At 54.4% G+C, this 24521-nt stretch overlaps 1 protein-coding gene across 2 annotated transcripts in view; it reads left to right on the top strand.

The window, feature by feature from the left end:
* Positions 1–11695: 11695 nt before the first annotated feature.
* NOVA2 (NOVA alternative splicing regulator 2) overlaps positions 11696–24521 on the top strand; it is a 29271-nt gene continuing 16445 nt past the window's right edge. Inside the window, exons 1-2 of one of the 2 annotated variants that reach the window (XM_045440823.1) lie at positions 11702–11880; positions 20931–21074. In XM_045440823.1, the coding sequence (XP_045296779.1) occupies positions 11796–11880; positions 20931–21074 (229 nt within the window). In that variant the 5' untranslated portion in view covers positions 11702–11795. Of the gene's footprint in view, positions 11881–20930; positions 21075–24521 lie in introns of both variants that reach the window. The other variant, XM_045440824.1, reaches the window with a different exon arrangement.

Consider the following 24521-nt stretch of genomic DNA (forward strand, 5'->3'; position numbering starts at 1 on the left):
AACTTCACAAGTCCATATTGGTGATGTCATCTAAATATTTTGGAAATTTGTGAAACCTTTCACAATGTTTAACTCATGTTAGCTACATTTCGGAACATGTGTTCATGGACTAGCTTCTGGCTCAGTTCTTTTAATCATTAACTCACCTCCGTTATACAGGGGCTTGTGGAGTAGCCACTAGAGCGTAAGGTCATGCCCCAGTAGACGGTGGGCCTTGTACCTAGTGAGTTAGCACAGTTGGACAATAGGAGCGCTCCTGGAAGCCATTCCTACACCAAGACAACTAGTTAGGCAATTTAAGTATATCTGAAAATGGCTCTGAACCGCATCAGCCTATCTCATGAAATGCAACCTGAATGTACTGAGCACCTACTATGCTCCAGGCACTTTTCTGGGTGCTGGGGGTAGGTACATCAGTGAACAAAGAGAAAAAGAAGCCTATGCCTAGTGAACGGAAGACACACAATTAAATATAAACACATACATACATAAAACAGTGAGTAAATGTATGTATGATGTCAGATTGTGATGAGTACTATGGAGAAAATAAAGCAGAGTAAAGGAGACAGGATGGTCAGAGAAGGTGTCTCAGAGAAGGTGACTTAGAAGAGAGACCTAAAGAAAGTGAACGAACCAGTCTTGCGGATACAGGGGTAGAGCATTCCAGGAGAAGCAAACAATGAGGGCAAAAGCCCAGAGGTGGGAGCCTGCCTGATGCAGTGAGGAGGGGGGGCGCCTAACTGGCTTAGGTGGTAGGATATGTGGCACTCGATCTCGGGGTCATGCGTTCGAGCTCCACGTTGGGTTAGAGATCGCCTTAAAAAAAGGCAGGGGGAGGAGGTCCGTACTGAGTGGGTAAGAATGTGGAAGAAGATATCTGGAGGGAGCCAGAAGCTAAGTCATGTAGGGCATTGGAAGCCATTGTGAGGTCTTTGGATTTTGCCCTGAGTGAGATGGGACCCATTGAAGATGGAGGCCAGCAGGGACACAATTTGATTCACGTCTTAAGTGGTCGTGCTGGTGGCTGTGTTAAGAACAGGGTGTTGGGGCGCCTGGGTGGCGCAGTCGGTTAAGCGTCCGACTTCAGCCAGGTCACGATCTCGCGGTCCGTGAGTTCGAGCCCCGCGTCGGGCTCTGGGCTGATGGCTCGGAGCCTGGAGCCTGTTTCCGATTCTGTGTCTCCCTCTCTCTCTGCCCCTCCCCCGTTCATGCTCTGTCTCTCTCTGTCCCAAAAATAAATAAACGTTGAAAAAAAAAAAAAAAAAAAAGAACAGGGTGTTAAGGGGCACCTGAGGGCTCAGTCAGTTAAGTGCCGGACTCTTGATTCTCTTGATTTCCACTCAGGTCATGATCTCATGGTTAGTGGGGTTGAGCCCCACATCGGGCTCTGTGCTGACAGTGTGGACAGCCTGCTTGGGATTCTGTCTCCCTCTCTCTCTCTCTGCCCCTCCCCTGCTTCCTCTCTATCTCTCTCTCAAAAGAAATAAAAGTAAACTTAAATTAAAAAAAAAAAAAGAATAGGCTGCTAAAATAATTCAAATGAATAAAATGGTGCAATCTGTGGAAAACAGTTTAGCAGTTCCTCAAAAAGCTAAACATAGAGTTGCCACAGGACCCAGCAATTCCACTCCTGGGTATTTCCCCAAGAGAATTAAAAACTGGTGTTCAAACAAATTATCTGTACGTGAGTATGCATAGTAGTACCATTCATAATAGCCAAAAAAATGGCAATAACCCAAATGCCAATCCACAGATGAATGGATAAGCAAGGTGTGGTATATCCATGCAATGGGATATTATTCAGCCCTGAAAAGGGATGGGGTACTGGTTCATGCTACGATGTGGATGAATCTTGAAAATATAATGGGTGAAGAAAGCCATACACAAAGGTCACATATTGCATGAGTCCATTCATACAAAATGTCCAGAGTAGGCAAATCCATAGAGACAGAAAGCTGATTAGTGGTGCCAGGGATTGGGGTGTGGGTAGGGGTGGGAATGGGGAGTCACTGTTTAATGGGTGTGAGGTCTCCTTTGGGGATGATGAAAATGTTTTGGAAATAATAGAGATGATGCTTACACAACACTGTGAATGTACGAGATGCCTCTGGCTTGTGCCCTGTAAAATGGTTCATCTTTTAACCAAAAGATTATTTTAAATTATAATTCAAATGAGAGATGATGGTGGCTTTTAGGAAGCCATAGGAGACGTAGTTAGAATCCACACATGTTCCTAAGATAGAGCTGACAGAATCCACTGATGGGTTGGGTGTTGGGAGGGAGATGAAGAAACGAGTCAAAATGATTGCAAGGTTTTTTGATCTAAGAAGCTGCTAAGACAAAGTTTCCATTTATTGAGATTAGATGAATAGCAAGCAGGTGGGGCACAGGGGGAAGTCGGGCTCGGGAGTTTGGTTTTGGACACTACGAGGTACCTAACAGACTTCCAACTGGACGTTCATTGAGAGAATAAATGAATATATGAATCTGAGTTCTGGGGTGAGGTCCAGCCTAGAGAGATATAGAACTTTGGGATGCCATCACTAAAAGAGTGGGTGAAAAAAGAAAAGAGAAGATAAGCACTGAGCCCCAATGTTCAAGGACCCCAGAGATGAGGAAGAAATGACAGACAAGGAGCAGCCATTGAGATAGGAAGGAAATCATGAGTGTGGAGAGTCTTGAGAGCCAAGGGAAGAAGATAAACCTAGAAAGAGAGTGACTATCAGTGAGAGGGCTCAAGTGACATGAGGGCAGGTCACTGGACTATTGGGTTGAGCCACATGGAGGTCACCAAGTAATCAACTCAAAAGTTGATTCGGCCAAGTGGTGAAGCCAAACCCTGGTTGGGTGATTCAAGAAGGACTGAGGAAAGGAATAGAATAGGAGACATTAGTACAGATCCCTCCGTTTCTCTCTCCCTCTCTCTCTCCCTCTCTCTCTCCCTCTCTCTCTCTCTCTCTCTCCCTCTTCCTCTTTTTAGGGTTTGCTGTAAAACTGTAAAGAGCAGAGAACATTGGATCTGTAGCTAGAAAGCATATTTGTGTTAAGACATGTTTTATGACATCAAGAACGATCTAGAAGAGAGAGGAATGCCTGACAGACAGGGGAGAATCGCTTGATTTATGTCCCTGAGTAGATGGAAGAGATGGGATCTAGTGCACACTAGCAGCGTTTCCATAGTTACCAGGAGGGAAGGCAGAGAATGGGGTCTCAGATGCAGGTAGGACATAGATGTCCTGGGAGCCTTCCAATGGCTCCTCTTCTCTTCATGAGATTGGAGCCCAGTCAAGGGTGAGAATGAGGAGTGGGGCAAGGGGAGAGGTTCAAGGGGGAGGTGAATGGACATGAGGAAGGCATCCAGGCCACGATCAGCATGGAGCCTACCTCGGGGCTCCATCCCATGACCCTGGGATCATGACCTGAGCCGGAATCAAGAGTGGAACGCTCAACCGACTGAGCCACCCAGGTGCCCCTTAACATGATTTTTTTTTTTAACGTGAGGTTCTATAATTATTATGCTTATGATAAAGAGATAAATCCATTATCAGATTTGCTAAGGCCATCAGCAAACATACCCTAAGCAACCCCTGCATTGTCCTGTCAGGTGATTACGGCTGATTAATATAGAACAGTCATGAAGCCATGGCTGCTTCTGCTCTATGCCTCCTGAGAGGCAGCGAGGGGGTTCATGAACCTGTCTGCCTGGGTTTGAAGCCCAGCTCCGCTTCTTAAAGTCTATCTCTCCATGTCTCGGCTTTCTCATCTGTAAAATGGGGATGATAAGAGCAGCTGTGCCTCATAGTGTTTTTTTGTGAGGAGCGACTTGGTTATTACATATGAAGCACCTACCACAGTGCCTGCCGTGGAAGGAAACAGAATAAACCATGGCCATTATCGTATCATTGAATCCTCTTAATCTAGGAGAGAGGTAGGTACTACAATGATCCCTTTTTTACTTAAAGTGACAGAAACTAAAGTATTAAAGTGTTAGTATTCAAGGGGCGCCTGGGGGGGGCAGTCGGTTTAAGCATCCAACTTGGGCTCAGGTCACGATCTCGCGGTTGTGAGTTCGAGCCCCGCGTGGGGCTCTGTACTGACAGCTCGGAGCCCGGAGCCTGCTTCGGATTCTGGGTCTCCCTCTCTCTCTGCCCCTCCCCTGCTTGTGCTCTGTCTCTCTCTGTGTCTCAAAAATGAATAAACATTAAAAAAAAATAAAGTGTTAGTATTCAAAGCCTTACACACACACACACACACACACACACACACACACACGAGTGCACATGTGCCTGCACACACGCATACGGCTGTACGTGTTTGTAGTAATTCAAGGTGCAAATGAAGCCTTAAGAAGCCCAGAGAAGCTACACTGATCTACATAAGTACGTAAAGCAATATTTTCACAGCCACTAGATTAGCCAAAATTAGGTGGTCTGAGAACACCGAGTTCCAGAGAAGTATCTGGAAGAATGGGTCAGCTGGCATTGAGGGTAGCAATATAAACAGGTGTGTCCTTTCTGGAGAGCAATCTGGAATACTCCGAGAAATTAAATACGAGGATGCCCGGCACCCTCCTCTCTCCACTCTCCGACAGGCCTGCGCATGAGGTCTGCAGGAGGATGCAAATTGCGTGTGGTGTAGCAGCAAAGAATTGGAGGGGATTTTATGCCCATCACCGGGTCTTGAGAAGTGGACTGTGGAGTAACTAGTGAGGAACCCCCACAGCAATGCAAAAGAGAGAGAAGCAATCATCATGCTGTGCTTAGTCAATGCCTGCTGCTAAATGCTGTAAGATGCCAGCTGGCAATGGTCCGGTGAGAAAGGTGCCATTTTGGAACCACCCCCGTTCTACCTGGAGAAGCTGTGGACCAGAGAGGTTAAGACACTTGCCCGAGGGCATCCAGCTAGTGAGCCGTCCGGGCCTGGGATTTTAAACTCAGGCGGCCTCTCCAGAATCCTCCTGTGACTCTCTTCAGGAGCTAGAAATCAACACAGCCACGCCGAGAGCTCTCCAAAAGCACAATGAGAGAAAGGGAAGGAGGTTTGTGGCTGGCTGACATTTCTGCGACTTTAAAACGCACGCAAAGAAACTTGACTGTAAGGATACACGCGAATCTTAATCAAAGAGGGGCGCCTGGGTGGCGCGGTCGGTTAAGCGCCCGACTTCGGCTCAGGTCACGATGATCTCCTGGTTCAGGAGTTCCAGCCCCGCGTCGGGCTCCGTGCCGACAGCTCGGATGGGGCGGGGGGGGGGGGGGGGGGGGGGGGGAGGGCAGGGAAGCAGAAGAAAGGGGGAAATGACTAATATGAAATTCAACCAAAGATGATGGCATTCCCCGGGAGGGGAGAATTCGGAGGCGGGGGGGGGGGGGGGGTATGTACCCTGGAGAAAATTGGTGGAGAGAAGAGGGGCAAGTGAGAAAGAGAAGCAGTGTGATAAAAGTTGGTAAGAGGGTAGCCTTGCAACAGCCAGACTGTCAGCGTTCAAATTCCAACTCAACCCCAAGTGACTTGACCTCCCCGTGCCTTTGTTTCCTGTCTTTTTTTTTTTTTTTTTTTTAATGCCCCACATGGGGCTTGAACTGACGACCCCAAGATCAAGAGTCACAAACTCTACGGACTGAGCCAACCAGGCACCCTTCTCGCCCTAATATTTGTAAAACCGCACCCTTGGGAGAGAGAACATAGAAAGCCCTTTCTTTCTCTACAAACCTAAGGCAAGAAATCTGTGTTGCTCCTCGATGCTCTCATGGAAATCCCACTTGTCTTTTTCTTGGACACCACACGGTCTATAATCCGACTTGGCTTTTAAAAGGCCGGAAAGGGGGCAACAGTGAAAGCAGAGAGCCCAGGAAGAGGCTCCCATGGGAGTCCAGCGGGGAGCCCTTGGGGGCCTGCCCCTCGGCGGTGTTGACCTTGACAGACGTGGCGGGCGAGGTGGGGTCAGATTTAGAATCTTGGGTTTGCTGCTGGATTGGACGTAGGTGTGAGGGACAGAGAGGGTGTCAAGGGCGAATGCAAGGTTTTTGGCCTGAGCGACAGGGAGAGTTTGGAATTTATCCCGGAGGCAGTCAAAATCATAGGAAGATGTTGAGGCTGGCGTGGGGGAGGGGACTGGGTCAGATGCCATGATCACCAAGGAAGCAGCCAGACTGGGAACACAGGCCTGGGAGACAGGCCACGAGGACGGATTCTAGCCCTGGCTCAGCCCCCAACTCACTGTGGGCTCCTGGGCAGGATAAAACTGTTCTCTGGACCTCCGTTTCTCCGTCCTACAAAGAGCCTGGTAGGAATAAAAGATCCCTAAAGGCCCCCTCGGGGCAAGTATTTTTGGTCCAAGATTCTCTGACTCGAATATTCTCAGGATCAGATAAATACACAATCATTAGTCAAGGTCAAACCTCTTCTTTTGAATCCTCCCTCCCAGAGCCCCACTGGACAGGACGCAGAATTTCTCGGGTCTGGGAACGAGGGGGATAATATCGGTGAGAACGGCGGGTGGTATTTGTTGAGCACACATTCTGTGCCAAGGGCTGTCCACGCTCCATCACACTGAGACCGGACAGCAGGAGTGAGAGGTGGGTGCTTTGCCGTCAGCCCCACGTGCCAATGGGGAAGCTGAGGCTCCGAAGAGGTGAAATGATTTGCCCGAAGCCACGTAGAAGCACCAGGATTCCAGCGATGTCTCCCCACCTGCGTTACTGTCACCCTGGGCCAGCCAGCCACCAACACCTCTCACCCAGATGTTCGCAATCACCTCCTCACGGGGCCACTTACTTCTACCCGCCCCCCGGCCCCCCCTCCCTCGGCCCCGACACCGACACCACGTTGCCAGAAGGATCTGTGGTAAAACCTGAGTCAGCCCGAGCCCTTCCTCTGCTCAAAACTCTCCCAGGATTGCCAGCGCACTCAGAGTCAAAGCTAAGTCTTGACGGTGGCCCTCAAGGCCCCACACGGGCTGCTTCCTGCCTAACTGGCCTCATTCCTCCTGCCCTCCCCTCCCCCTGCTCTGCTGTAGCTTCCCTGGGCTCCTCTTTCTTCCTCCAACAAGCCAGGTGCGCTCCTGCCTCAGGGCCTTTGCACCTGCTCTCCCCTCTGCCTGGACCTCTCTTCCCCCAGAGACCCATATGACTGACTCCCTCACCTCCTCTTCCTTCAGGTCGCTGCTCAAGTGCCACCTCCTCAGTGAGGCTTTCCCTGCCCGCTATTTTTAAGCCCAAAGCCCTACTCTCACCCCCCCCCGCTTGCACCCCAACCCCTCATCCCCCTTCCCTGATGTATTTTTCCTCACAGCACTTATCATCTAACATACTGTATGTTTTACTTCTTTGGCTCATTTATCGTCTATCTCCCTAGAACGTGAGCTCATGGGATTTGTGTCTATTTTGTTCACTGCTGTATCTCCAGTGCCCAGGACGGTGCCCAACACACAGCACATGCTCAATAAATATTTTTGTCAAATGGATAAATAAGGATCCGCCTTCAAGGTTGACGCTAACTGTACATTGGGTACGTATGGTTATGCCGGTATGGCCATAACCACCATGCGTTCGATACACTGGGTTGACTCTTCGTGTGTTGGCTTCCGATCCCATCTCTCCGTCTCTCCCGTCCCTGCTGGGGTCCGGGCAAAGAGCCCCTCCTCCTTGGAGTCTGTTCTGGCTCCATGCCAGCCCCCGGGTTGGCCCCTTCTCCGTTGCCTCTTTGATGCCCATGTCACTCCCCTGGGTAAAATCCCCCAGCGATCCCAGGATTCCACCTCGTAACCGCCACGCTGGGGTTTTTCACACTGTTGGTCACGACCGGTTAGTGGACTGTGAAATCAACCGACATTTTTCAATAGAAAAAAAACAGATCGGAGTCTGTGCCCATAGGGTAGACGTAATATACACTAAGGTATAGGGGAAGTGTGAGTTTGTGAAACTTTTGTTTCGTGTTCTATGCATTGCATCGGGTGATGACCTAAGTGTATTTCTTACCCTGGGTCAAAAACAGTTTCCCTGCTACCTGGCTTGCCCAATCCCTCCCAATCTGCTCTCCATCTACATGGAGCACTCAGGTTCGCCCGCCCATCCTCAACGCCCCAGGTTCAAGGTGCCTCATGGATCTTCCAAAACCTCAGCCGGCGGTACCGTTTGAACTCCCATTTTGCAGGCTAGAAAACTGAGGCTAGCCAGCCTTTCCAGGAATCCGCCATCCCATCACCCTTCTCCAAACTTCTTGAGAAGCAGGAGAGAGAAAGGGCTGAGGTCACGTCTTTGACTGCCTGGGTTCAAATGTCGCGCCTCAAAACTGTGTGATTTCCGGCAGCCTCTCTGAGCCTCAGTTTCCTTTCCTGCAAAATTGGAATAATAACAGTGCCTACCCAGAAGGCCATGCTTAAGCCTTAAATAAGTTGGAACACATGCAAAGTTCTTAGATCAGCCGCCACACCCCTCTGTCGGGCATCTTCCCAACAGCCCTAAGCAATTAGATTACTATTTGCCCCCCAACATTGTTGCAGAGAAGGGGAGGCCCTTGCCTGAGTTCATACGGCTAGAAAATGGGAGAGTAAGAATTCGGAGGCGGGTCTGGCTGGGCTGTTAGCCACGGAGTCACAACAGCCCTTGGGATAGTGGTTCGACAGCAACAGCAGGAACGGCATTTTCCAAATTAAGGAACGTGGTGGGACACGGAGAAGGTAAGGACGCGCCCAAGTCACGCAGCATGTAAATGTCAGAACCAAGATGCAAACCCAGGCTTGTGTGTGTCCGGGGGCAGGCTGACCTTTGCCCCAGGAGCCCCTCCATAACGTTCTGGCGGAGCGGAAGGAAAAAGTGCGTGGAGGGGTGTCCTTGCCTCAGCTCGGTCTAGAGGACTTGTATGCTTAGCGCCAGCCCCTACCCACCCTAAGCTGGCTGCTCCCCTGAAGGCCCTGGCGTGGAGATACTGGGGTGGCAGGGATGACGGCGGAGAGGGTGTAGCGGCCCCCTCCTCTGGCCTCAGATCGGGGCCCTGCAATCCCCCAGGATTTGGTGCTTGGAAAGCTGACGTTAGGTTGCTATGGCAATGGGTTTGGGGCGGTTGCCATAGCAGCAGAACTAGCCTGGGTTTAAAAATATCTAGGAGGAGGTTTGTGTTTGTGAGTGTGAGTGCGTGACCAACCGTGCTGTCGTGTGTGTCCAAATGGGAGGCCTTGGGGGGGGGGTGTGTGGAGCTGGGGCTGCAGGCATGACTTGGGGGGGGGTGACCAGCACCCCAGATGCCGTGTGTGCTGTGCCTGTCACACTGAGTGACCTGTGAGGTCCTATGCATTTTGTGCGTTAGACGATGGGAGCCATGTATCTAAATGTGTGTGATTATCCAATTTGCATGGGAGACGGGATTAGGTCTGTTTGTCAGTCTGTATATCACATGTCGCTAACATGTATGCCTTATGTAACATAGGCTGTTTAGGTCTTACGGCTTTGATCATGTACTTGTAACTTCTCAGGGTGTGTGTGGCCAAGTGTGGAGTTATTTTGGCTTCGAATTTGTGCACCTGGGACATACTCGGATATCAGATGTGTGTCTATCTATTTTTGCATGAAACCCTGTGATGTATATGGTCCACATGACTGGATGTCCATTATGCATTATGGGTGTGTGTGTGTGTGTGTGTGTGTGTGTGTACCTATCCCCATGAGTCTTCTTCATACATCAGAGTGTCCCTGTGTGAAACCGTTGAGTATACACCTGTGTGTCTGCAGGAGTGCCTGTGTGACTGTGGGTGTCCTGGGGATGTGGAACTTCATGCCAGACTCCATGGATGTTGGGATATGTACCTGTGCGGTGTGAGTATGTGTGCATCGAAGGGTCTAAGGTGTGGATCTTGGCCTGACCCCAGTGTCTCCCTGCATCTCTCTTGCCTCTTCCTTGTCTCCATAGCAACCAGCTCCTCAGCTCCCTCCCGGAAGATGGAGGGGGGAGGATCCAGACTGCAGTGGACCACAACCCCCTCGAATCCCCCTTGGCTCCGGGGACAATGCGGGGGGGGGGAGGGGACAGATGGGAGGCCACTTCATCCTCCCCAGGCCATCTGCCACCCTCCCCATCCTGGGGACCTGAGAGCATGGCAAGGCAGGGGCAGGAGTGGATGGAGCAGAGGGAGCCCCCCCCTCCCCGCTGCCATAATTACCCCCCCACCCAGACCCCCTCTGAGCCCAATCTTGCCTCTGACTGACCTGGGAAGAATCCTTGGAGACAAGGAATTCAGGGAGAAGAAAATTCAGAAAACTGAGTTTGTATCAGAGACCATTGAATATTAGCAATGATCCACTCCAAGGAAGGGTCCCCTACCTCTAACGCCTTCGGATTCTGAAATTAAGCTTGTCCTGCACTCAAATCCTGTCTGTCTACCTGTGTGTCCTTGGACTGAGTCACATTCCACGCTCCTGGGTCTCCACTTTGTTGTCTGAAAATCAGGTTTTCTTAAGGAAGTGAATAGTGGTGCTTACTCTACGAGGGCCAAGACTGTTTTGTTCCCTGTTGTATCCCAGGGTTTGGGACGGTGCCTGACACTTAGTAGGTGGTTCGTAAGTGCTGCTGATTGAACTGAGCACCAACTGATTGCAGCAAACGCTGTATGCTTAACACAGGTATTCATTGAACTCGATCTCCGCAGCCCCTGCAGAATCCTATGTTGATTCTTCAAGGGATGGAGGAAAGATGTGAAGGGAGGGGAACGTCCCAGGTGTCAGAGGTGGGTGACACGCGAAGCAAGATTTCTTATCTGGACCAAGTGATGGCAAATCTCTTGGTCAGTTTCCTCCTCTGTAAAATGGGGATAATTGGAGTACCTGACTGAGTCCGTTGCTCTGGGGATCAAACGTAGCAAGGTTTGTGTAGCGCTTACTTAGAACCGGACCTGGCACACAGTAAGTGCTCAATAAACGTACATTACCCGTGACTGGTGGGGAAGGTGTGGATGAGCCCAGGGTCCTCATCGTAGCCTGGGGGAGCCTGGTCCCTCTCCCAGCTGCGGAAAGGGGCGTGGTCACGCCCAGGGGGCGTGGCCCAGGCTTCAAGGACAGACCAATGGGGGCGCCGAAGGGCGCGGCCCTGACCGGCATGGGCGTGGCTTTGAGCGGGTGGGAGGGGCCAGGCCGCTGTGGGAGCCTCCGGGAAGAAGATGCTCGGGCCAGCAGCCACCGCCAGCCCTGCCGCCGCTGCCGCCCGCACCCGCCGCCCCCCGGGTCCCCACTAGCGGCTGCCTCCGCCTCCTACCTCCGGTCCCGCTCCTCCGGCCCCCCCGCCCCGAGTAGGGTCTGGGGGGCTCGGCCCTCCGGCCGGGGGAGCAGAGAGGGGGGTCCCGACCCCCCAGTGGCGCGGCCGGTCCCTGGCCTCGGTGATCTTGAGAGAGACCCCACCCCTCAGTTCTCTCTGGGCCCTATCGGGGACTCCCCCTTGCCCTCCCGTCCGGCTCACACCCGCTCTCCAGGCTCTGTCAGCCCCCCAGAACCAGCTCCCTCCCTTCTTCCCTCTCCGGGGTTCCCCCTCCCCCATCCCTCCGCCGCCGCCCCCTCCCCCTCCCACATCCCCTTCCCTCCCCCTCCCCCACCCCCGTCCCCCGCCCCCCCCCCCCGACCATGAGGATGATGGCCGCCGGCGCGGTGCACGGCCTCTTCACGGCCTCCGCGGCCCCGCAGCCGCCGCCGCCCCCGCCGCCGCCGCCGCCGCAACCCCAGCCTCCCCAGCAGCCGTCGCCGCCGCCACAGCAGCCGCCGCCGCCGCCGCCGCAGCCGCCGCAGCAGCAGCAGCCGCCGCCCCAGGCCCCCCCCATGGAGCCCGAGGCCCCGGATTCCCGCAAGAGGCCCCTCGAAACGCCCCCCGAGGTGGTCTGCACCAAGCGCAGCAACACGGGAGGTGAGGAAGGGTTGCGGCTCGGTGTGGGGGAGCGGGCAAGGGGCCTCCTCTTTCTCCATCCTCCTCCCCCCTCCGTGGCAGGTGCAAGGGCTCTGGGGAGGGGAAGGGCGCCCCTCCCTAGCCCCGGGAGCTGAGAGGGGCGTTGGGGAGGGGGCCGGACCCCCTCCCCCTCTCGCCGCTGCCCCGGGCTGAGAGCTTTGTCTGCGATGAAAAGGGGTGGGGGGGGGGAGGGGGTGGTAAGTGTCCTTGGGGGGCGCAAAGGATGGGGGGCGTGGGTCTCTCCGGGCGGGTGTCTCTGTGTCCTTGAGGGGTGTGTGATGTGACCCTTTCGGGGCAGGGGTGTTCCCGGGCTGGCGTGTCCTGGCAGGGGGGAGGGGAAGGAGTAGAGGAGGCCTGTGGACCCGGAGCTTCCCAGCCTCCCTCCCTGGGGATGTCCTGAGCAAGGGTTGTCCCAGAGGGAGGCATGAGTGGGCCATGGGCGGGATCGTGCGTGGGGACAAGCTGGGTAGGTGTGTTGGGTGAAATGGGGGAATGGGTGGGTGTGTAAACCCAGGTGGGAGAACGTGTGGCTGGGACAGGTGTGTGTGTGTTTGTGTGTAAGAGGCAGGGTGAGATGAGGGGCTGGGCTCTGTGTCTGAGGCTCTCAGAGGGGTAAGTGTGGCAAGGGAAAGTGTGTGCCTGTCACCCTGGAGGGGGCTGTGGCCTTGTGACACATGAGTGAGAGGGTGTGTGTGACATGCAAGGGGGCGTGTGGGGGAAGCTGAATGGGCCAGCTTTGGGTGTGAGCCACGAGAGGCCGTGTGGATCCAGGAAGGCAGTTCCGTGTGTGTGACACAGGCGTGTCTGGGGTGGGGTGGGACCAGGAGAAGCTGGTGAGGGTATGTGACAAGAAAAGGGTGTGGGCGTGACTCCAAAGAGGCTGTGGCTGGGTGTGACACATGGAGGTGTGCAACGGTGACATCAGAGGGGGCGTGTGCGACAAGGGAAGGTGGGCGTATGACGGGAGAGGTTGGGGCTCCGTGGGTGAACTGCACGAGGGTGTGTAACAAGGGGAGGGAAGGATGGGTGCCTGTGTGACAGGGAACAGGGAACGTGTATAGATGACACCCAAGGGCTATGCAAAGGGAAGGGGTATGTGCGCGTGTGCGTGTGTGTATGTGTGTGTGTGAGTGTGTGTGTGCAGCTGTCACAAAGGGCGGGTGTTTGTGTGAAATGGTTGAGTGTGTAACACCAGGAATGTGAGAGTGATCTGTGTGTGAGAGAGAGACAAGGGATTGTGTGTGTGTGTGTATGTGTGTGTGTGTGATGTCTGAGTGTTTGACAACACAGAAGGTGTGTGCGTGGAAGACAGACGGGAGGGCCCCTCACTGTGTGTGTGACCCGAGGAGGTAGGTGTACCAGAGAATAAAAGACAAGCTGGTAACTCTAGGGGTGCGACTCTGTGGCCAGGGACTCAGGAAGGAGGTGGGGAGTCTCGGAGACCTCAGAGCCCAGCTTCTTAGCTCCCTGGATGGAGGGAGACCCCAGAGCAGCCAAGCCCCTCCCCGCGGTCACCTTGGCCAAAATCTGCTTCCTCTGGCCTTTTCCTCCGGACGGGAGAGGGATGGCCTGGGCCAGAGTGCACTCCCCACCCCCCTCCACCCGGTGGGTGGGGTGGGGGCCTCCCGCCTCCTCCCCTCCGTTCTCTTCCCTCCCACTCCAGCCCCCCTCCCACTCCCATCGCGGTGGGACAGGAATCGGGGACCCCCTGGCTGCCTGTGGGGGGGGGGGTGTCCGGCAGAAATCGAAGGAAAGGGAAGTTGGGGGAGGGGTGAGAGGGAATTTCCTGTCCTTCTTCCTGCTCCCCCACCCCCCAGCACACACATGAATGTGTCCCAGCCAACTTCCTTCCCTCCTTCCTGCCGCGGGCCATTCCCAGTCCCGGGGAGAGCCCGACCTGGCAGCCCAGCCCTGCCCCTGCTTGAGGAAAGGGGTCTCGTCCTTCTTTGGAAGGGACTGAGGTCCTCCAAAGCTGCCTAACGGTGGTGATGCTGTGCCAAGGACGGTCAGGCCCAAGTACTCGGCACCTACTGCCGGTCGGGCTCTGAGATATGGGTTAATTTCCCAATACAGCCCTCTGGGGGACGACGACCGGAGCTGCTTTTTCACAAGAGGAAAACAGGCTCGGCGAAACGAAGCCACTTGCCCCAAGTCACACAGCTCAGGAGTTGGTGGCGCTGGGATCTATCCAGCGCTGGGCTGCCTGGCTCCAAAGCCCGCGTGCTTAACCACCGTGCACCCGGCCTCCCTCAGCAGCGGGGAGACTGGGAGGAGCCCTTAGGGACCCTCTCCTCCAGACTCTGCCACCTCCCCTCCCGTGGACCCGCGGGGAAACTGAGGCCCAGAGCTGCAGAGGGACGGTCCTCCGTTGACGCTCAGGGGGCAGCGTTGGGCAAGGATGCGGGACTTCCATCTCAACGTTGAGGGCTTCTTGCAATAATATTGTCCCGACGCGGGGCGGGGCGGGGGGGATGCCGGGTCACCCTCACGTCCCTTCTGAGCCTCAGGCTCACCATCCGGCAAGTGGGGAGATCCCAATAACCGCACCGATAATAGTAATAACGACGACCATTATCATTGCTTGCTGCTTCAGAGGCAGCATTTCATGTAATTCTCCCAACACTCTGTGATGTAATAATTAATGCATTATAATAATGGCTAACATCTATGGTCTGCAGTGCGCCAGGAAGTATTATGGAAAATGCTTGGCACGGACCCGATCATTAATCCTTATAATTCTGTTATGTTACCCTTCTCACAGATGGCAAACCGAGGCACAGAGAGGTTCAGTAATGTGCCCGAGGTCGGTCAGCTAACAAGAGGCAGAGTTGGGGTTTGAACCCGGGAGACGGGCTCCGTTCTGTGGCTAGACACGAGAGTGAACCCCGTTTTCAGGCGAGGAAGCCGAGGCTCAGAGGGGTGAGGGAGTTTTCTGGGGTGTCACAGCAAGTCGTGGCAGACGGGGTGGGGGGGAGGGGGCAGATTGAGCTCCTGCCCGCAGCGCCAGCCGGCCCATTCTTGGGGGCTCCTAGGAGGGGTAGCGGCTGTTACCATTGGTGTCTGTGCCCTGTGACTGACAGAGGCCTCTGGGAGGGGGACAGGCTGTCCAAGCACAGGAGGACTTGGGTGAAGAGGTTGAATGGGAACTCCAGGGGGAACCCATCAGAGACACGAGTGACTGCAGTCTGGTGGGACAATAACAAAGAGTGTCACCTGCCTCCCACTCCCCCCCCCCCGGTACAGATGGGACTTTTTATTTACTTTTTATTTTTTTTAATGTTTATTTTATTTTATTTTTTGAGAGAGAGAGAGAGAGAGACAGGTAGAAACGGAGCAGGAGTGGGGTAGGGGCAGAGAGAGAGAGAGACAGACTCCGAAGCAGGCTCCAGGCTCTGAGCTGTCAGCACAGAGCCCGAGGTGGGGCTTGAACCCCCTAACCGCAAGATCACGACCTGAGCTGAAGTCGGCCGCTTAACCGACTGAGCCACCCAGGCGCCCCCAGATGGGACCCTTAAAGTGCCACTAGAATAGCAGACTGCTGACTGTATTCCCTTCTCTGTCACCCCCATACGTACAGAAACAGCCACTCTCCCCCACATGCGGGCGCGAGCGCACGTCCCAGACTAGCTTAAGGCAGCGGTGTCTTGCTCCCAGCATCCCTCACTGTGTAACATCAAGACAATGTCACCAAGGGTCAAGAGCGAGACCTTCCCCCGGGGAGGGGGCGGTTCATCGCCTCACTGCCACGTGCTTGGTGTGGGACCCTCAAGCAAGTTATTCCACGCCTCCGGGTCTCAGTCTCCACATCTGGAAAGTGGGGGCCGCGGAGATCTGCCCCTGCGCCCCTCCCGGGGCTGTCGGAGTGAGTTCAATGAGATTGTCTCCGTGAAGCACTCGGCAAAAGGCCTGGCAGATGGGAGGCCTGGCGTTGCTATTGCTATCAGGGTAGGGCCGCCGCAGCCTCCACGACATCGCACCCAGCCACCCTTCTCTCACCCAGAGCCCGCATCGCCCCTTCGGCCTCTCGTCCCTTGGAAGCACGCACCACGCTCCGGTTGGACTGCATTTCTCCCACGCACAGGCACCCCCGACGTCCACAGAGAGACTTCTTCATACGCCTGACGTCCCAGCCCTCCTGGGGGGGGCGCCACTGTCCCCCTGCACCCCGCCATGGCTTGCCTTTCACCAACAACACCCCACACACACACTCCCACGACAATACCAACCTCACACCCCAGCCACCTCGGAGCTTCGTGGGGCACACCGACCCTCCCCAAGGAGGTCCCCTCCCCAACCTCCCCACCCAGAGCAGGTACCCCGAGCGCCGACACCCCGACGGCCGGTCCTCCCCAGACGTGCTGTGTCTGAAAACACTTCTACAACATACACCCCTTCAGGTCTGCCTTTGTCATTAATGACCACCCCTTTATTTTATTATTTTTTAATGACACCCCCACCCTCCACGTAAAGCCACCTCTCAGGGTCAACTCTCTGACAATAAAAAGGGCCACCCTTGCCACGGCACCCCCAATCTCTTGGGCAGGTAAACATTATTGAAGGGGAGAGGGGTATGCTTTTGGAAGACTCCAGAAGCATGTCTGAGGACGGTGGGCACCAAAGTTAGGGGGAGACTGGAAGGAAGAAGACAGCCCCTTCCCAAGGGGCGAATGCTTGACATTGTAGTGGGAGGAAACCATCGGGAGAGGGGAAGTTGGCATCTCGACTGCTTCGGTCCCCATCGTGGGTAAAAGGAGCTTCCTGAGTCCCAAGGGAAGCGCCAAGAGGGGGGGTGGAGGTAGGTGGGTGCAGAGTCTGGGGGTTCAGACTCTGCTTCGGTAGAAGGAAGAACTTTTCCACAGGGAGAGCCTTGGTTGTTCGGACTGGGTGGGAGCGTGTGAAGTCTGGGGGCTCTGGGTTCAGCGGAGGGTCCGTGTCTCTCCTGGCTGCAAGGCAGGCCGGGAGATCGCGGCCTGGCTCTTTCCTGGGAGGGGGGGGGGTGGGAATCACATGGGAGGGAGGGGTGCCCCCGAATGACAGGGATGTGCAGAAGATTCCGAAGAGGAGCAGAGTGGTCTGTTGGCCACACTGGGGACTCCTGCCCTGAGTTCTGCAGGCAGGAGGTCCCAATGGTCACTCTCCACAGGAGACGGGCCTGAGGTCGGTCTGATACGGGCACCCCCCGCCCAGAGCACCCATAAGATGGTTTCAGGCGGTCCATGGACCAACTTTTTTTTTTTTTCCTTTTACCCTTGTATGTGTCTATGATATGCTTCATGGGGGTGGGTGGGACGTAACCCGCCTTCAAACCCTGATTATGAGCAGTGATGTTCAAATGTCCTCTTGAAATAGATGCGTTTAAATGTTCAAAGGGAGCGGACTTGAGGGAAATGGACCGTGGGTCTTGTTCCGTGCTGTGTCACCAGCACCTAAAACGAGGCCTGGCACAGAGTGGGTGCCCAGGAAGGATTTGTTGGAGGAAGGGAGGGGAGGAGAAGGAGAGAAGGCAGTCGAGGGAGGGAGTCAGAGATGCTGGGCGGGAGAAGGGCCGCGGGGTGGGGGGGTGGCTCGCTTCCATCAATGAGAGCTCCTTCCTCCTCCGAGAAGCAGAGAAAGGCCTGGGGCAGCCCCTACGGGGCACGTGATGAAGGAAGTGGGGTCTCCCCTTCCTCCGGTTGCCCAACAAAAACCTCAGACCTTAGGGGCTCATCTCCCCGTTTGGGCCAGACGCTGTGAGAACTCTCCTTGTGTTCCTGACATCAGCATCGCTAGCGATCGGGATGGAGGTAATGACAGCTAACGTTTCTCAAGGGCTCTACGTGCCCGAGACCATCCCAAGTGCTTTATGATTTATCATTTAACGAGTTGCTGTAGCCCTATGAGGTAGTGCTCTCATGTCCCCATTCTATCAGGGAGAAAACTGAGGCCCGGAGAGGTGAGGCGGCTTGCCCAAGGCCACGCGGCCTGTCAGTGGCAAAATTCACACTCTGTCTAGGGCTGTTTCTGCGGCTTCAAAGGGAGATTCCTGGGGAAGTGTGAGACAGAGGGAACAGAAAATGGGGTGTGGGGGGGTAATCAGTTTTCTTCAGAACAGATGAATACCTTCCATCTTTAAGAGGGGGGTTTGCCGGGGGGGGGGGGCCGCCTGGGTGGCTCAGTCGGGTAAGCGTCCGACTTCGGGCTCAGATCGTGATCTCACGGTTTGTGAGTTCGAGCCCCGCGTCGGGCTCTGTGCTGACGGCTCGGAGCCTGGAGCCTGCTTCGGCTTCTGTGTCTCCTCCTCTCTCTCTCTGCCCCTCCCCTGCTCGTGCTCTGTCTCTCTCTGTCTCTCAATAATAAATGAACGTTAAAAAAAAAAAAAAAGAGGGAAGTTCAGGACGAGGCCCCTGGCTGGAGAGAAGAGTGGCAATGAAGTCAAAGAAGGAAAAAGAGGATGGAACCCTTGTGAGAACGCCCTCCCCATCTTTCTGAGCCTCCCGGAGGTGGAGAGCTGGCCCCCCCCCATCTCTGGGACAGGTTTAGGGGCGGCACCAGGCAAGGGGCCACCTCTGTGAGCCCAGAGAAGAAAGCGAATTCAGGACGGGGTGGGGGGGGGTCAGGATGATCGATGGGAAGGCACTCTGGGGGACTAATTACCTAATAGGTTTAATGGTCTGATGAGGCAAGTTTAAGAGGATTGCCTTGGGCTCAGGGCAACCCCTTCATTCTGGACCCTCTCGCCATGCCTGCAAAGCCACATCCAGCCCCTATACCCCCATCTTAACGCATCGGGGAGTTCAGAACCTTCCGTCTTAAGGGATCAAGCAGAGATGGGCAGGGCTCCCAGCCCCCCACCCTGCCCCCACTTTTACCAGAACAGTTTCTCTTTTATCTGCTCTGTGTGTTGGAGTTTCATGTGAGACATTGAAAATAGGTTTCCTTTGGTTAAAAGAAAAAAATTAAAAAACCACCGGAGGATGGTTTAAGACCTTAAGCTTTGGAAGCAGAATGGCCTGGCCCCTCCCTTCCTTTCCCCCAGGTTTATTGCATGCCTACTATGTGCCAGGCACCACATGAGCCCCTGGGACATGAGGGTGAGCTCCAGTGACATGACCCACAATGGACCTTCTGTGATACATTGCTCTGAAGGCATAAGACAGAGAGGAGGGATCCACTGCTCCTCTAGGTTCCAGGAAAGCTTCCAAGAAGAAGCATTATTTGAGTGAGGGCCTGAGGGACAAGAGGAATTCGCTGTGGAAGGGGAGTTCCAAGCAAAGCGAATGTGCAAAGGCCCTGAGGTGGGGGGGGGGGGCGAAGGGAATGTTTGAGGAGCAAAGTTATGTCTGATGGTCTGATGCACATTGTGAAAGATGAGGACGTGATGCTGGAAAGAAATGCAGGGCCAAATCACAGAGGATCTTATACCGAGAAGTCTCCAGAATTCCCACCCTATGAGAACTTAGGGGCAACAGTTTGGTTAGAAGGTAGGAGAGGTTAGGCATGTGCCTTGAGTGCATTCACAAAGTGCTTTACACATGACCGAGATGATTGGTCCATAAAAAAGAATGGCCACAGTCCCACAGTGGCCACTGGCACCACCTGTAGGTCTTGGAGACTGTCCTTGAGTGTGTTGGTCTTAGCTAGCAGGATCGGAAGGTGCTAAGCAAGTGAGGGCCAAGAAGGAAGCAGGATTGCATTGGACCCTCAAGCCAGTGGCTGTCTTGGTACCCTTGAGCAGCTGACCTTGGGCTGGTGCCTTCACTGTCTCTGTGCCTCAGTTTCCTCCTACGTAAAAATGGAGCTCATCACGCCCACCTCATTGGGAGTTGTAGGGAATGGTTGAGGTCAAGCTTGCGAAGCACAGTGCCGGGTCCCTATTGAGTGTCGAGAACATCTCTGGAGTCCGGCCCTCCTCCCCACACCCCTCAGTGGTTCCATCAGTCAGATCGCCATTACTCCTGCCTCATGAGCATCAGAGGGATCTTCTTGAAACTTAAGTCAGACCCCATCCCTCCTCTGCTCAGAGCCTTCCCATGCTTCCCATCTCACTGGGAGTAAAAACCAAAGACCTCACCGTGGTCCACAAAGTTCTACAGCCCACCACTACCACCACCCCTCCCGGCCCTCCCCTCCCTCCGCTCTCCCCCTCTCTTCCTCAGCCCCACCGACACCGGCTGCTCACTTTCCCTCGGACAACTCAGGCACGATCCCACCCCAGGGCCTTTGCACTTGCTCCCCCAGAGAGCCACATGGTTCCCTTCCCACCTCCACAGCCTGGAGGCAGCGTATCACAACGGTCGCCAGGTTGGGTTCAAGTCTCAGCACTGCCACCTACTAGCTATGTGATCTGGGGCCATCATGTTACCTTTGTTTCCTCGTCTGTAAAATGGGCTTTCAAAAAATACGTCTTTCATGGCACCAGGGTGGAAATTCAAAGAACTGGTGTGCGTACAGTAGTTGGAACAGAGTTTAGCATGTCCTGGGTTCTGTAGAAGGGTCTGTTAAACAGAGAATGCCACGTTCTTGGGGAGGGCTTTCCCGGCTACCGGATCTGACCCTGCAGCTCTCCCTACAACCCCTATCTCCTTTTCCTGCCCCTTTTTGTTTCTTTGGTGCTTACCACCATCCAACATAAAACATACTGTCTGTCTCCCCCCTCCCCCCCCCCCCACCCTTCTAGAAGAATGTAGCTGTGTGAGCTCTTGGCTGAATCGCCCAAACTCTTTCGGTCTTATTTGCCTCATTTGCTTGCGAAATCAGGGAGTTTGTCTGCTTCCCTCAGGGCTGTTTCGCTAAAACAGTGCCAAGCGGGCGGTAACAGGTGCTCGGGAACTATTTGTGGGATGAATGAATGAGTGAGTGAGTGAATGAGTGAACATCATTATTTGTGTTATTTTCCCCACTGCTATTCTCATGATCATGGCCCCTGTGTGTTCCTGGGATGCCTGTGGTTTCCTGGGCCCACAACCATACCGGAGATGAAGACCCCTTCCCCTGACTCCCTCACTCCCCCCCCCCTCCGTGTGCCCCTGCAGAGGAAGGCGAATACTTCCTGAAGGTGCTGATCCCCAGCTACGCAGCAGGCTCCATCATTGGCAAGGGCGGGCAGACCATCGTACAGCTGCAGAAGGAGACAGGAGCTACCATCAAGCTCTCTAAGTCCAAAGACTTCTATCCGGGTGAGCCCTGGCCCAGGACTCTGCCCTAGGCCTCCTGTCCTCCCACCTGGGTCCTGGATAAGTGGCAAGAGCTGCCCTTGGGGCAGTAAGAGTGATGGGGGGCCTCCCCCTCCTAAGGGGACAGAGCTGCTCTCAGCCCCAGGGGCCAGGCCTGAGCAGATGGGGGTGGGGGCAGGGCAAGACAATGGGCCTGCTGCATATTCATGAGCTCATTTGCATGGTGTGCTCGCAGATGTGCCCCTTCCCACACACCTGCCCCTTTGGGTCAGTTGGAGTTGCTGGAGGGGGGTGGGCAGGGAGGCAGGTGTCAGGGTGGCCCTTGGGGTGTGGGGGGGGCAGCCATCCGTGTTGCACACCCCCGCCGCTTCTTTGCCCCCACTCTCCCCTTGTGGATTTCTCTGTTACCCCATCTTGCCCAGTCCGGGCCGCGCTGGTTTTCTGTGTCATTCTTCCTATGTCCTTCTCATTCTGTTTCTGACTTTCCCAGTCTCTTGTTCCCTGAGTCTCCATCCCCATCCGCCCTCTGTCCGCCTCCTCTGGCTCTTCTTTTTGCTGCTATCTCTCTGATTCTGTTGGGACCCCCCCACCTCTCGTTCCCATCGGTCGGTCCGTCTCTGCTTTTCCTCTTCTCTCCCTCCCTCCTCTTTCCCCCTCTTCCTGCCTTCCCACCCCTCTCCCCAACTTTTCCTTTCCCTCCACCTCTCGTGGTCTCACGTTTTTCTTTCTCTTGCTCCTTAACTCTCTCCGGCCAGCCGTGCACTCAACCAGTATTTCTTTGGTAGCACCCCTCAACGGGGTCACTCTGCCGGATTGCCCCTCGTTTCTCCCTGCCTCTGCTCACTCGTCTCTCCTTTTAGGTTTCCTTCTCAGTCTCAGCCCCCTTCATGGTTTTCCTTTCCTTCCTCCAAACCCAGCGTCTTTTCTGCCTGTCTTCCAGCTCTCTCTCTCCCACAACCATAACATTTTCAAGGCCCCTCCACTCCCTCTAATCCTCCTGCGTCTGTCACCCCCCACATCTCTCCCTCCCAAGACCAATGCCTGAGCTTCGACATCCAGGAAGCCAGGGAAGGCCCCCAGAATTGCATCTTTGGTCCAGAGCTGGCTCTAGTTCATCCTTAATCCCCTTGGATTTTTTAGGTCAAACACCAGAGCTGTAGCCCAGGGTCAGGGCACATTCATATTCTCTCTTTCTCTCTCTCTCTCTCTCTCTCTCTCTCTCTGTCTCTGTCTCTCCCTCCTCCCTCCTCCACCCGCTCTGCCTCCCATCTCACTAAGCAGCTTTGGCAAGAGGTTTAGAGAACAGTCCAGGGAACCAGGCACACACACACACACGCACACACACACACACACCCGCCGCTTTCCTCTTCCACCCTGGCCCAGTTTCCCCCGCACCCCCCTAGGCCCACAAGATACGGATAAGAACCTGTACTTGGGGCATTTATCCGAGGACACTTGGTTCCTTACTCCTGGATCACATTGTGTGACATGAGACACATCATCTCCTCCCATCTCAGTGACACAGCCCACAGGCCAGGCAGCTGAGATCCCCAGAGGATGGGACAGTCGTTGGCTCTCTTGGGCCAAATACCATTCACACAGGCAGCGTGAGCCGGCAACTCCCCCCAGCCCCAGGACATGCGGCCAGCGCACACACACACACACACACACACACACACCGTTCCTGACATGGAACTTCTAGATCGCCTGGCACGTGCTGGCTCTTGACTCAGAGGTACAGGACACAGCCCTCTAATCCTAGTCCTGCCCCTAGGACTTCCCACGAACCACGGGAACACGAGAAATGAGAATGCTACTGCTTGAGACCAACAGCTTATTTCCCTCTGCTCCTGGCTAACCCCCTTTCATTAATTTATTCACCCCACATCTGCTGGACACCTACTGTATGGACAGCGATGAGGACACAGCAGTGACTGAGATGTCCCGCCCTTTCCCTCACAGATCTCACAGCGCAGGGGGGAAGACAGGCCGGACACCTTCAATGACCCAGCATGGTCAGGGCTAAGACGGGGAAGGCCAGAGGGTGGTGGCAGCCCAGCCAGGGCACCTGACCCAGCCTAAAAAGGTCAGGGAGGGCTTCCTGGAGGAGGGGCCCAGGACAATAAGTAAGAGTGAGCTAGATAAAAGCAGGGAAGAGCACTCCAGGAAGATGAACTGGCATGTTCAAAGACTGGAGGGGTAGTTGGTTCATTGTGACTGAAGCATCCAGAACAGATGACAAATGACAATGGTAACATCCAAAGGGCCCTCTAGGCCTTATGGGTTCACACACGATCACACAAACAGATGGACACACACACACACACACACACTGCACTTGTGTTCACTACGTGAAACAAAAACCCACCTGACCTTTAACCCCAGGGGAGGGGCAGAACACAAAGGGTGTCCCCTCCTTGGTACAGGAAACTCCAAGCCCCAGATTCCATCCTTCCAGATCATATGTGGAGAAACTGAGACCCAGAAAGCAGGTGCCCGCCCAAAGCCACACAGACTTCTGTACGTCCACTCAGACACCCTAGAGTGATTCTAAACTCCTTCTGAATTTGAGCATTTGCCCAAAGCTCTGTCCCCAGAAAAGAAAGCACAGACACACACACTTTAAAAAAAAAATTATTGATTTATAAAATAGTTGCCTTAAAGTGCAAAATCTTAAGTGAGTACTTAGTCAATCCATACACATTCTTTTTTACTATGAAAAATACAAAAGCAAAAATGTAACCATTTTATGCCTTTCCCCCAACACACACACACACACACACACACACACACACACACTCTCCACACACTCCATATTTAGCACAGGGTGTCTCAGTGGTTAAAAGCCCAGGCTCTGAAGTCAGACGCCTGCATTCAAAACCCTGAACTTCCACTACTGGCTGAGTGAACTTGGACAAATCCCAAACCTTCTCTGTGCCTCAGTGTCCTTAGCAGTAAATCAAGAACCATCGTGCTGCCTACCTCATCCTTTAAGTGCACGAATATATACCGAGTGCTCAGATCGGTGCCTAATACTTGGTATTTTGTAAGCACCAGCTGTCATTATTGGACGCTCTTTCAGGGGTTAACCGAACCCCTTTCCCCACAAAGCCCTTGTGGACCCCAGTTAAGAACGACAAAGAGCGGGAAGTCACAGACTCCTGAGCTGGAAGGGAGCCACGCAGAAATGGAGAGAGGAGCCACTTTAGCCAGGCTGTCCCTAGGGCCACCCCGCCCCCCTCCCCCCAGTTCCCACCCTGACCCACACCCTTTCCTATTTATACCCAGACGGAGGCAGCCTGCACGCTGACTCACCCTTGGCTCAGACCAATCCATTGTTCTGGGGTTGGGGGGAATAAGAGTGAGTAACGGCGGCCCAAAGGATATGGGGGATGTCGAGTACACAAGTGACCCAAGACAGTGATACCCAGATGCATGGAGAGACTGCCA

This window comes from Leopardus geoffroyi, chromosome E2 (genome assembly GCF_018350155.1).
Source record: "Leopardus geoffroyi isolate Oge1 chromosome E2, O.geoffroyi_Oge1_pat1.0, whole genome shotgun sequence".
Lineage (NCBI taxonomy): Eukaryota > Metazoa > Chordata > Mammalia > Carnivora > Felidae > Leopardus > Leopardus geoffroyi.